Source organism: Echinops telfairi, unplaced genomic scaffold, assembly GCF_000313985.2.
Source record: "Echinops telfairi isolate 266 unplaced genomic scaffold, ASM31398v2 ScPeMD7_7468;HRSCAF=8506_0, whole genome shotgun sequence".
Classification (NCBI taxonomy): Eukaryota; Metazoa; Chordata; class Mammalia; order Afrosoricida; family Tenrecidae; genus Echinops; species Echinops telfairi.
The window spans coordinates 28,315,965-28,329,077 of record NW_022111369.1 but is presented as its reverse complement, the minus strand read 5'-3'; the positions used below and the strand labels follow the sequence as shown (position 1 = coordinate 28,329,077).

At 39.5% G+C, this 13,113-nt stretch overlaps 1 protein-coding gene across 1 annotated transcript in view; it reads right to left on the bottom strand.

The window, feature by feature from the left end:
* SNCA (synuclein alpha) overlaps positions 1 to 13,113 on the bottom strand; it is a 119,256-nt gene that overhangs the window by 89,337 nt on the left and 16,806 nt on the right. Inside the window, exon 3 of the mRNA XM_004703260.2 lies at positions 8,990 to 9,132. Within this exon, the coding sequence (XP_004703317.1) occupies positions 8,990 to 9,132 (143 nt within the window). The remainder of the gene's footprint in view (positions 1 to 8,989; positions 9,133 to 13,113) is intronic.

The window sequence follows — 13,113 nt, the reverse complement described above, 5'->3', positions numbered from 1 at the left end:
TGTATAGAATGTGATAAGAGTTGTATGAGCCCCCAATAAAATGATTTTTTTTAAAAAAAGAGTAAGAACATACTCATTCCATTCCCTTCTCCTACTCCCTTTGCAGATATATCCCCAACATATTTGAGGAGAGAAGACTTTGATCTCCTCTTAAGCGCCTGCAACAGAAAAATCTTGAATTTTATTAAGTATTTGGACAAGAAATCAGTTTTAGACTGTAAGTAACTAAACAAATATTGAAAACAATGGTTTTAACTTGGCCAAAGTGCCAACCATGAAGATGTCAAAGTTAGATGAGCATGGCTTATTGATGCTCTGAGGCTAAGCTCTGGCCGGGGAGGCAAGGACAATGAACCGGAGGAGAGCTTGCCGTCGTCTCTCCCTTCAGTGGGCTTTCTACCCTTTGGGTATGGAGAAAAGGAACCAAAAAACTGTCTCAGCCAATTGTCATTGCTACAAACTACTTCGCTTGCCTTTCGTCTAGATCATCTCAGAGCTTTATCAGGGTTTGGTACAAAACCTCACGTGAATGAACAGCGTCATTTTCTTGTCATTTTCCAACCAGTTCTTGCAGAACGTGGCTATAAAAGAACAGGGATATGGCATGGGGATGAATGAAAATATCAAATTCCCATGTTTCACATCTTTGCCACTTTTGTTTTGCCACCACTTGCTTACATAGTGCTTCTTCCTCTCATGCTAACCACTTGGAACTCAGTCCTCCAAGCTGACAAGTTACCCCAAGGTTTCGGAAACTAGCACAAGCTTGAGAGTCCCCACAATGGCCTCTCTCCTGTCTGGTGTGATGCTTATAGATTTGAGGGCTCCCTCTGTCCCCTCAAGATACCACACATATGCACTGGGGATCTTCAGTCCCATCATTCCAGACCTGCTGGCTCTCTGTACTCCTTGGTTTTGGTCATTTATAAGAATGACTTGCAGAAGTTCAAGCATGGTTTTACTATAGCCAAGTCGATACAAACAAAGAAACTCATAGGGTACAAGGACATGCTACTGACCCACGTGTCTTTCACCAACCTGGAAAGCTATAGAGCGTCAATGTCCAGAGCCTTCATCGAGGGGCCTTACTAGGTGGACACTGTTTGAATTATATTCTGTCCCCTAGGTTACTGACAGACCACTTGGAGGTCTTTCTTGTCTGACCAACGCCCTTTTGAATCACCTTATTAACATATGCCATCAAGGATGGTCTAGAGGTCTCTTAGATAACAAAGACACTTCAACCATTCCGAGGCCTTAGAGGTTATGCCTCAAGAAATAAATCAAAAGATGGACAAAGACTAATAGTTTGCGGTAACATTAAATGTAAATTCCACATGGATACTAGGTTCTCATAATCTCTTAAATGCAGTGGTTCTCAACCTTCCTAATGCCACGACGCTTTAAACCAGTTCCTCATGTGGTGACCCCCAACCATAAAATTATTTTCGTTGCTACTTCATAACTATAATTTTGCTCCTGTTATGAATCAGACGATTCCTGTGAAAGGATGGTTCGACCCCCAAAGGGATTACGACCCACAGGTTGAGAAGCGCTGCCTAAATGTCTCTATTGATGTCTTCAAAATAACAACTATTAAGCATAGGAGAAAAAGGATGAGTCAGGGACACTCCAAATCTGTATTCCACCAAATATTGCAAACTATTCTCTATAGTACAAGCATTTTCTGTCAGAAAAGACCTTAGGATACAGCAATTATATTCCAATATTGAATATATTACAGACTGCCAGAAAACAAATCAGGCTTAGAAGAAATGCAACTAGAATGCCCCTCAGAAGTGCAAATGGCAAGATTCGGGCTCACTGAATTAGACCTCTCATGGAGAAGAGCCATCGCTAGAAAAGCACAGCGCGTTCAGCACAGGAGAGGGCCAGCCAAGCAGGGCACTTGGTGAAATGCAATGCTCTTCTGCTCCTCCAGGTCACCTGAGTCGGAGCAGACTTGACAACAGCAGGCAGCATAACCTACAACTTCAGAAATGAGCGGCTCTGCAATTTCCTGCAGGTTTTGTATGTTTTTTTAGAAATGGTTTAACGTTGTTTACACTAGGTTTTCTAAAATTAGTTGAGCAAGTTACCCTTTCTGATTACACCACATGAGCAATGTTCAAGGGAACTCATGACTTTCGGGATATCTGAGAAAAAAAGAACAGTCATGTGATTTCATTTTATATAGCAAAAATAATTCTGTTTTCAGTGAGTCGCTTTCCCATCTTTGTGCTACTGTTTTTCTGTGTGTGAAGAGGGCGTGGGCTTTTAAGTTAAAGAACAAGGAGTCGTCTTGCTTCTCTCCCTATCTTGGGTGAAAACTCGCCTCTCTGAACAAGAGTTTCTCGTTTGTGAAATAAAAGTGCTAGATTAAATGAGTTCAAAATATTTTGATCCTGTGTTTAATGGCTTAAATTTAGGTCAGCTTGTTCAATTATACATTACCAGAAATCAAGCAACTCGTTTAACCTTTCTAAGTCCCAGCTAGTCTTCTCTAAATGGCCAGCTTACTGCACAGGGTTGAACTATGAATGAAATAATCAGGGCAAAAGGTAAACAATAAACTGTAATGAATTACTCAAGTATAATAACAGTTTGTGAATGTAAACCTTCATTTTCTGTGTTAGGGGTATGGCCACAGAAGATATTTTCTTTATTTTTAGTTTAATGATATTGAGAAGTACATGCTTTTTCAATTTCTTTAAAACCAGAAAGTGATACAAACCCCCTTGGACAGTAACTAAAACATTAGGTAAATATATATGCTTCCGTAGTAAAATCTGTGTAGCATTAGCATACAATAGTAAAGCATATGTATAAAGTGCAATTTTCTTTTTCTTGAGGATTCTCAATAATAAGATAGTGTATATATTTATGAATTAGATGTGATGTACTATTATAGATGACCAGATTTATCCAGTTTCTTTGCACGTATATATAGATAAAAATCTATGTAATTTTTAAAAATAAAAATGTGGATTATTTATAATAATAAAAAGATATAAATGAATGTATTCTTAGTAATTCACTTCCAAATAATTTATCATAGTGTGTAATGCAGTGTCAAGAACACACACAAGTACACTCACACAGATATAAGGCTCAATTCCCAACTCTAATCTGGAATATGTATGTGGGGGCATATTCTTCCTTTCCATTTATTCATTTATTCCACCTTTGTTTACTTATTTTTAGTTAACAAACATAAGTTGTGCCTCAGAGTTCTTTGTTATAATATACATTATTAGCTCACTAAGAATTAAATACTATGTTTAGAAATTTCATAAATATCTTTCCTTAGTCATTGTAGAATCATTTGTTAGAAAGGATGTTTAAATCATAGCTTAAATGTTCAAGTATTTGGTAAGAATTTTAATTAAGTTCTACATAAAAATATTACTAATCTTTGAGTTGGAAACTAGTCAATTTTCCCTGGTATAAGAACAATTAGGTTGATGAGGTGCATCATTCATTATTTTCCATAATTATATATTTACATGAAAAACATAATCAGCATTTCACTTATCTTATTTCTATTTCTTTGTGATTCAAACAGATGCCCTCAATTTTTGTCTATTTGGAATATTTTGAGACAACAAAGTCTATTTTTGATATTTTCTTGAAATGGCACAAACACCACCATCCAATCCCTGTCTGAAGTTTAGAAAATAGTGTCTACATTGGAAGGGGCAAAACAAATCCAGGCATTTCTTACTTCTTAGGGTAAAGCAAGTTAATTTCCACTGAAGTTGGTATGAGCTATTGAACATCAATATACACACCATACCATCCAGCCTTCAAGTCAATTCCGAGTCACAGTGACCCTCTATCGGATTGCCAAGACTGTAATCCATTAACAGAGAAAACACCTCATATTTCTCTCATGGAGCAGTTGGTGGGTTTGAACTGAAAAAATTATGATGAACAATCCAATCCCTATCCTGTAGCATCACCAGAACTCTTCATCATCATATGTAACCACATCCATTCCCTTAAAAAGAAGCCCTGCTGGGGCTTACAGATGAAGATTGGACTGTTAACAAGGTCAGCAGTTCAAACCCACCAGCCACTCTCAGGGCCAAAGATGAGGCCATCGGCTCCTATAAAGATCTATAGTCTCAGAAACCCTATGTAGGCTCACGAGGAGTCAGAATCAATTCATTGGCAGGGACATTTGGGGGTTATTTCCTTATAAAAAGCTCTGCCAGAGTGGTGTGTGCTGGTTAATCCTGGAAGTTTTGAGTTTGAACTCCCCAGTAGCTCTGCAGCACAAAGCTATGGCAATCTTCTTCTATAAAGACTATAACCCAGGGTCCCCTAGTATGCTACTCTGTCCTAGAGGGTCACTGTCAGTCAGAACTGACCCCATGACAACATGGTTGTTTTCTTTTTCCTACTAGGACTGTCATTTAAACATGTCATATAACTGTCTTCTAAGATAACCAGGGAGTTCATCATATGATCAAAGTGTGGCACAGGCGGTATGCTGTTGCTAGGTGCTGCCCAGCTGGTCCCTGCTCATGGTCGCCCCATGTACAAAAGAACAGAACATTGCCCAACTCTGTATCCCTCACAACTGATGTCATGCCTGGGCCCACTCCTACAGCCACCCATCAGTCCGTCTCGTGAGTAGGTTTACCTCAGATAGTATCGATGGTTAAAAAAAAAAATCAATAAATAAGCAAAAGTAAATTTGAAATGATCATACGTAAGTTTGACAAAACTTACTGCCATTGAGTCAAGTACAACTCATAGCAGCCTTATATAGGGTTTCTAACATTGTAAATCTTTACCGGAGCAGACACCTCATTTTCCGCTGCAGAACAGCTGGTAGGTTTGAACAGCTGACCCTGTCGTTAGCAGCCCACCATTTAAACCCCAAGATAGTTAGGGCTCCTGGATAACGACTCCAGTACCTGGTTAATCAAACTATGAATAATATCCTGTTGCATCTAAATATGAAAGGGCAAACGCAATAAACATTAGGACATATACCATGAGAATGTGTTCTTAATGATAATATTGCCATTAGCCTCCCATTATCCTCAGCACAATTGTAATCCATAGTGAGCATTGATGAGGGAATTGGCTAATTACACACTATGATTTGAAAGCTGCTTGGTGGTATTCCTTGAAGCAGTTTCATCACACTCCTCCTATAATAGACGCCCCCTAACTAATAAAACGATCGCCACGATCGGTCCTTTGACGGCTAAACTGGGCTGTGTCGGCCTGTGTACACTGGAGGGTCATGGCGCTTACTGGCTATGGAGTTCTGACTTAGGTCGGGGTGGAAGTACTTGCTGTTTCTGTTTCTAAACAGCGAACACAGTGTGGCTCTCACCTCTATCTGTGCACTGTAATTTCATGGTCTACTGACAGAAACCATAAAAAATGTATTTAAGGGGAGAAAATATCTCTCTTACTTATGAGACACTTTTCCTTTTTTCTATGATGGATGTAGGCATACCTATTCCAAATACATCCTATTTTCTAAGACCTGTTTTTCCAGGGTAAAGATGACAGGCTCTTTGTCTGAAGAGTACATTTCAATCACTCTTTTAAAAAATTCTGTTTAAAATACAGGGAATCTAGGACGGATGAGCCCTATAGGACCAGTGGTGTGAGTGGCAAAACAGGGAGGGTAAAGGGAGAATGGGTAGGAAAGAGGGAACCGATTACATGGAGCTGTGTGTGACTTCCTCCCTGGGGGACAGACAACCGAAAAGTGGGTGAAGGGAGACGTCGGACAGGGCAAGATATGACAAAATACCCATTTATAAACTATCAAGGGCTGATGAGGGAGGGGGGAGCGGGGAGGGAGGGGGAAAATGTGGACCTAATGTCAGGGGCTTAAGTGGAGAGAAAATGTTTTGAGAAACGATGTACAAATGCGCTTTACACAATTGATGTGTGTATGGATTGGGATAACAGTTGTATGAACCCCTAATAAAATGTTAAAAAAAATTTCAGTTTAATCTTTAAACAATGCTTGTTAAAATATGCACACCCTGCATACATCCCTTCCACAATCCCTGCATGTAGAGATCAAGGCTATCGATTACATGATTCATCTTGTGTCACCAGTGGAACAGTGTCACTCCTCACATCCCTGGAAGTTCTCATCTGCGTCAGTAGGAGTTCACATAAACAATTCTTTGAGTCAACTGTTCTATGCCGACACTCTTTATTAATTGAGCTAAACTGTTGATTTGCTTACAGATGACTTCATGGGATGAATTCAATTCAAAAATCAAAGATTATATCAGGATAACCGATTCAGGGATTCTCCCAGTGTCAATGGAGCCAGTACTTCTGGTTTCCATAGCAATTTAATGTTCTGTTATATATTTTCTCTTCTTTTGGTCAGGATCCATCTACGGGGTTTTTGATCAAAACCTTCACTGGTAGTAGACAGACAACAGACAAAAGAATGGCTTGTGGAGGCAATTAGACAAGCAGCCTGGATAGCATATATCTTGGAGACAGAGAGCACCCATTTGCTAATTATTTTTATGCCCCCATAATATCCAGGCCATTATATAGCGTACTTAAAATAGTCACAAAATATATCGATGCTATTTATTTTTACTGCGAACATACCACCCTCTGACATCAAGTCAAGTCCATCTCTTAGTGAACCTATAAAGCAGAGGTTCTCAACCTTCCTACTGCCGCCACCCTTTAATACAGTTCCTCATGTGGTGGTGACCCCCCAACCATAATGTTATTTTTGTTTCTACTTCATAACTGTAAGTTTGCTACTGTTATGAATCGGGTGACCCCTATGAAAGGGTCGTTTGACCCCCAAAGGGGTCACAGCCCATAGGTTGAGAACCGCTACAATAAAGGGTTTCCAGGACCGTAACTCTCTACAGGAGCAGACAGCCTGTCTTTCTCCCTTGGAGCAGCTAGTGAAGTACAAATGCCCCCTTGTGATTAGGTCAGTTCTTACCTACCCAGCAGCATCAACATGCTCCTTAATGATCAGAGTCAGCTTATTTTCCTCACAACCTTACGCATCATTACATACATTTAACATTTTACAGGGTTAAGAGGAATTACAAACCACTGCTCATCCATTTAGGACCTAGCAAAATATTATCAGATACAAAGAACAGCCATTGAAACAGATCTTTTTCTAAATGGGGATATTTATGTAGCATTAGAAAACTCACGTGAGTAGAAAACATTGATATATTGTTTTTACATACCACATTGAAAATGTTACTGATTTTATAACTTTTGAAAGAATTTTTAAATTACTATGTTAGGCTTTAATCTAGGATGGTAGTGCTATTAATAGACTTTGCCCTTCCTACCAAAGATACAACTCAGACATTTCATAGTCCTCCAAAACTTCTACTCTAGGTATAAATATGATTAGTATTCCTGTTGGTTATCTTCTGATATCATGTAGAATGACAGTCGTCAAGATTATAAATTATTATTGGTCTGTGCTTCTTGCAAGGTATTGGGAAGGTTGCCTGTGGCTTTTTGGTGAAGTCAGTGTGATATGAATCAGCTGAAGGCAACTTCCAACGTTCTGATTAATCATTTAATCAGGAGGTCTACATCACTCAAGTGTGTAAAATTATTTCCCTTCAAGCAAAACACAACAGCCCTAGCAAGTCAAAGGGAATAAGCAGAGGACATAGAACCATTATAGATCAAAATGTCAAATCTTTTATTTTTCATGTCCTGCCTTTGTTTTATTCTTCTAGCACATACTTGAGTGTATGCCCTCTTAAGAGCAAAAGGCAGGCTTATAGAACACAAATCTGCCCCAAATGCTTCCTGTGGAGTGTGCAAGAGCAAACATGTCGCGTTGAAAGTTAAGCATGTCTGACTCAAGCATCATACATCCAGTTCCTCGTGGAGCTGGACAATGAATCAGGCAGGCAAGCCAAGAATCAAGGCACTTGAACTATGGTGTTGCAGAGAACACTGAATGTGTCATGAATTGCAGGAAGAACAAGCAAAGCAGTGTTGGAAAAGTATGGCCAGAATGCGCCCTAAAAGCAAGGAGGCGGGGCTGGTTCTCGTACGTGGGGGTGTTATTAGGAGCTACCAGATATTAAGAGGAGGACGTCATGCCTCGGACAACAGAGGGCACCCACGGAGCAAAGGGCTCACACAGACCTAATTGTGAGGATGGCACGGAGCGCGGCAATGTTTCAACCTATGTGCCGCATCACTGTGCATCGGAACCAAGGGAGCAGCACCTAGCTTGTCACTGTTCAGGGCAAGGATGGCATGGTGTCAGGAAAAAGAAAAATAATTCTCCTGTTGTCATAAAAGTTGGAAAATTGCTGCTTACGATAGCCTGTTTAATATCTCATCTTTCAGTAACATTTTACGTCCTTAAAATAAAAGTCCTAATACCCTTCGATGTCATGATTCTATTTCTGAAGGAATACAAAGTCAACATTCTTTTGAGAATGTTCAAACCTCCAGACGTCGCGACTCTCTGGTTGGTGTGCAGTCAGTCTCAGTTCCCATAAACATACATTTAGCATTAAACTGTTATGTAATAAGAATGTATCTAAATGTAATATGAAACGATGTCACTCTAAAGAAATGTGGTCAAAGGATCTTTCTTTTGAAATGTTAGCTATTCACACAGAGATCAGTCAGAGTCCAACAAAGAGAAATTTCAAGATTCAGTGCTAACTGAAAACACCCATTCTTTCTGAAATGCCACTGCTCCTTTCAGCAGTTACTCCATGGCTCATTTCCTAAACTGTCTTCCAGAAAACGAAACAATTGTTGTATTGTACCATCATGATATGTAACACAGTCACTACATCAAAAGCACAATGCATGGCTAAGGAAAGCACTTTTACGGAGGTTGGGGAGGGGGAAGGTTCAGTCAGCTTTCCACCCAGAAGAAGCACCTTACTCCTGTTCTGTGACTCCTGTGAACAGTCACAAGACCTCACAATCGAATAAATATACCGTGCGACGGATCCAAACATACCTTGCCCGTCTGATCTTTTTTGCCAAAGCCAGTGGCAGCTGCAATATTTCCTGCTCCTTCCACCGTTTTCTGTGCTACGGCTGTCACACCTGTCACCACCGCCTCTCCAACATTCGTCACCTGCTCTTTGGTCTTCTCGGCCACTGGGATCAATCAAAGCAACAGTAGATTAACGAGTGGCAGAAAGAGCACAACGTAAAAGAATTTCACCTCCTCTGGCATTCAATTCCTAAAAACCTCTACTTACACACATTACAGATACATAACAAGTCAGGAGAAGTAAATGCTATTGAATTTTCTGAATGAGACTTTGTTGAACCAAACATTGTATCTTTGCTAGATGTCTTATTGGACCATGCAGATATTAAATGGTGCTCAGAAGTTTAATGATCTGGAGCTTAGTGGCAGGAGATATTTGGATAAAATTGTGTTTTCTAAGAAAAGTTTTGAAAAGCAATTCTTGCATTAAAGGTGAAGCAATAGTTATATCAGAGTTGGCAAAAAATGATTTTTAATTGTATGTCAAAGTTAATTGTTTCACCTCATTTCGTGCTCTGGGAACTGGAGGAGCCACGTGGAGACCCATGCCAGCACTGAGATGCTTACAATGCCACTGGATCCACAAGATTCCCAACCCACTAGCCTGTGATCTTCCTGAATTCAGTGAAATTGTATGTGTTTCATGAGTCTGAAGAGGTCTTTATAGTTTGTTATCAGACATATGGACTAATAGTGGACTTATGAACTTGATCTGAACTGGGCTGGGAGGTTTTCTCAATATTCAATTGCTCTTGTATATAAACCTCTTTCTTATACACATATAAGAGTCTCCCTGGATTTGTTTCTCTAGTCCACCTGGACTAACACAGAGCTAAATTATCCATTTTCTGCATTTTTTAATTATTTTCACATTTACTTAATAAAATATTGGACAACGAATAAGGAAGACTGGAGAAGAATTGATGCATTTGAAATATGGTGTTGGAGAACATGATTAAAACTGCCATGGACTGCCAACAGCCAGAAGAACAAACATCTGTCTTGGAAGTACAGCCAGAATACTTCAAAGATGACGAGACTTCACCCCACATACTTTGGACCTGTTGTCAAGAGAACCAATCCCTGCAAAATCACACATACTTGTCGGAGTCAGCAAAAAGTAGCAGACCCTCCACCAGATGGATGGGCATAGTGGCTGCGACAGTGGGCTCAAACATAACAATGTTTGAGGATGGTGCAGGATGGGCTCGTGTTGCGTTCTGTTGTAGAGTCATTGGGAGTCAGAACTGACTTGAGGGTAGTTGCCAAAAACAACTACCAAGACAATGCCAGGCTCCTGGAGAGCACAAAGAGTTAGGTACTCGACTGCAAGGTCGAAGGCTGGAAACCACCCAGAAGCATATCTGACGTGCTTCTAAAATGTCCGAGGCTGGAGAAGCATATGGAGAAGTTCTACTCTGCATACGTGGGCTTCCGTGAGTCAGAATCAGTATGACAAGCAGCTGCCATTGCTTGTCAATTGTACTGCTATCCAAATATAATGTCTAAGTTATCATTATCCTTTGCTAAACTTTGGGGACAGCAATTATCTAGCGATATAGCTGATTCCTCCTAACACATAGTGGCTTTCGTAATTCAACATTTAACTTAAATGTCAGCAAAAAGCTGTAGTGAAAATAATGTAAAGTATTTCAAGAATATCAATTTTTAATACATAGTGAATTATAGACTTCAAAGTGTTCTTTGGGGTTTTTTTTCCAAGAACATTAGTAATAATAATAATCTGCTGTCCTGGAATCAACGTGGACTCATGGTGACTCTATAGGATAGACTATAACTGGCCTTTAGAGTTTCAAAGACTGTAAATCTTTAAGGCAGCAGAAACTTCTTTCTCCCACATTTGAACCTTGAGCTTAGCAGTTAAGCCATTATGCCACCTGAGTTCCTTAAACCCATTAATAGATTTTTTTTCAATTAAAAATGTACATTTTTCTTAATCTTAAATCAAGACAAAAATGGGTTTTCAATCTTCTTGTTCCTCTTGCTAGGTCCCAGCTAGTCAATTGTGACTCACGGTGCACTTTTGTACATCAGAATGAAACACGGTCTGGATATGCAGCATCCTCACCACTGTTTATGCTCGAGTGCATTGTTGCAGCCCCTCTGTCAATCCACCTAGCCAAGGGTCTTACTCTTTTTCACGAAGCTTCTACTTTTCCACAGACGGGTCTTTCCTGAGATCATGTCCAAAATATGTGCTACAAAGTCTCACCATCCTTGTTCTAAGGAGCATACTGGTTGTACTTTTTTCAAACAGATTTATTTGTTCTTCTAGAAGTCCAAAGTAATTTCCATTTTCTTTTCCAATACGGGAATTCAAATGCATCAATTCTCCTGTGATGTGCCTCATTCACTGTGCAACTTTTACTTGCATATTGAGGCCATTGGAAACGCAATGGCTTGAATCAGGCACAACTTAGTCCCTGACGTGACATCCTTGCTCTTCAACACTTCAGAGTGGCCCAAAACGATATTTGGTGTACACCTAAAACTTTGAAATATAGGAAAGTTTTTGCAATATCTAGATAATTTCTTAAATATGGCTAAACTGTAATCTATTGTTTTTAATCTCTATCAACTACAGTGAAATGTATGGTGTATGCTATTATAACCTAGTTAGCCTTTATTATGGGACACATAAGTAAATTAGTTGAAAAATGTTCAACGTGTTGCAATAATAGGAACATTTATTAAACAATTCTGTAGGATGGATTTATATAGCAGGTTATACACTGATATATTGATCCTGTATTTTCTACTGTTAAGATATTTTAGACTGTTTGCTTATTGATATTCCCACCAAAAATCACTGAAACACCAGCAATGGACACACATAGAGATTTTCATTTTAAAAATGGTATATATCTAAGGGAAAAGAGATTCTAATCTGCATCAGAAGGAATCCTGGCGGCTCAACCGATCGCTACTACACTATTTTGTCCTCCCTTATGTTTTCTATAACGGTCCCATCCTTCCGCCCCTGGTGCTCACAGCTCCATCTGGACAGAGGCCTCTAATCCTGCGCTGTTTGCACAGTACATGAAAGTCCTTTGTCAAAGGCCACCCAAATTTCACATGCTATTTCAGAACATACCCTTACATTTAGTCCCCTTCATCTGACACCATTACAGTTCAGGAGAGTCTTTACTATTCCACTTCCCACATTACTTCATAATTACTAATTTACCAGCCTAGGCCTGTCCACTCCCACAATTCTATCTTGATTCTTTACAATCAATGATCTTCGTACTTATACTCTCTCACAGTTGTGGCTACTAAGTGAAGCTGAGTCAGCTCCAACTCTAGTGGCCCTCATACCCTCGAATGAACCACAGTCCTCCACCACCGTCACCGCTGTTATGTTTGAACATGTTGCAGCCACGGTGTAAATTCAGTTCATGGTAGATACTCACTGTACTTCTAAATAATTTCAAATTATTTTCCTTTCAATTTGAAATCTCAAGCATTTCAAAATGTTGTAGTATGTATCCTACTACAAGAACGTTTCATATTTCTGTCATTTATATATTAACTTCAATCATTAGATTATATTTGAATTGGTTATCTGGTTAAAAATAAAATTCAAAAATTAAGAAGCATAGCATAATGTTTTAGAATCAATATAATAAGTCAACTTTGAACGTAAAAGCAATATTATAAAATGAAGAAAAGTTAGTTTTGAATTGGCACACAGAATGTAAGTTTCAGGAAAATAGAACAATCACATTATACAACAATGTGATGAGGAAATTTAAATCATGCTATGTTAAAAATTAGCTTGGTGCATCATGATGGCCCATGTGGAATTTACCCAAGCCCACGAATCCTGGAAATGTCCCCACCCTCTTGTGTTCTGGACTATGGCTGACCTGCACAAGATGACTACTCCCCCATGCTTGCCTGCGCTGCACACAGGCTTCCTCCTGCCTCGAAGGACTCCCTGCTGGTGTGAATGATTAAATACTGATGCCACACCGAAGTTTATGGAAGGAAAGGACTGACCACCAACTTCTGAAAGGTCACAACTTTCGAAAATCCAACGAAGTGCAGGTGAACCCCGAAAC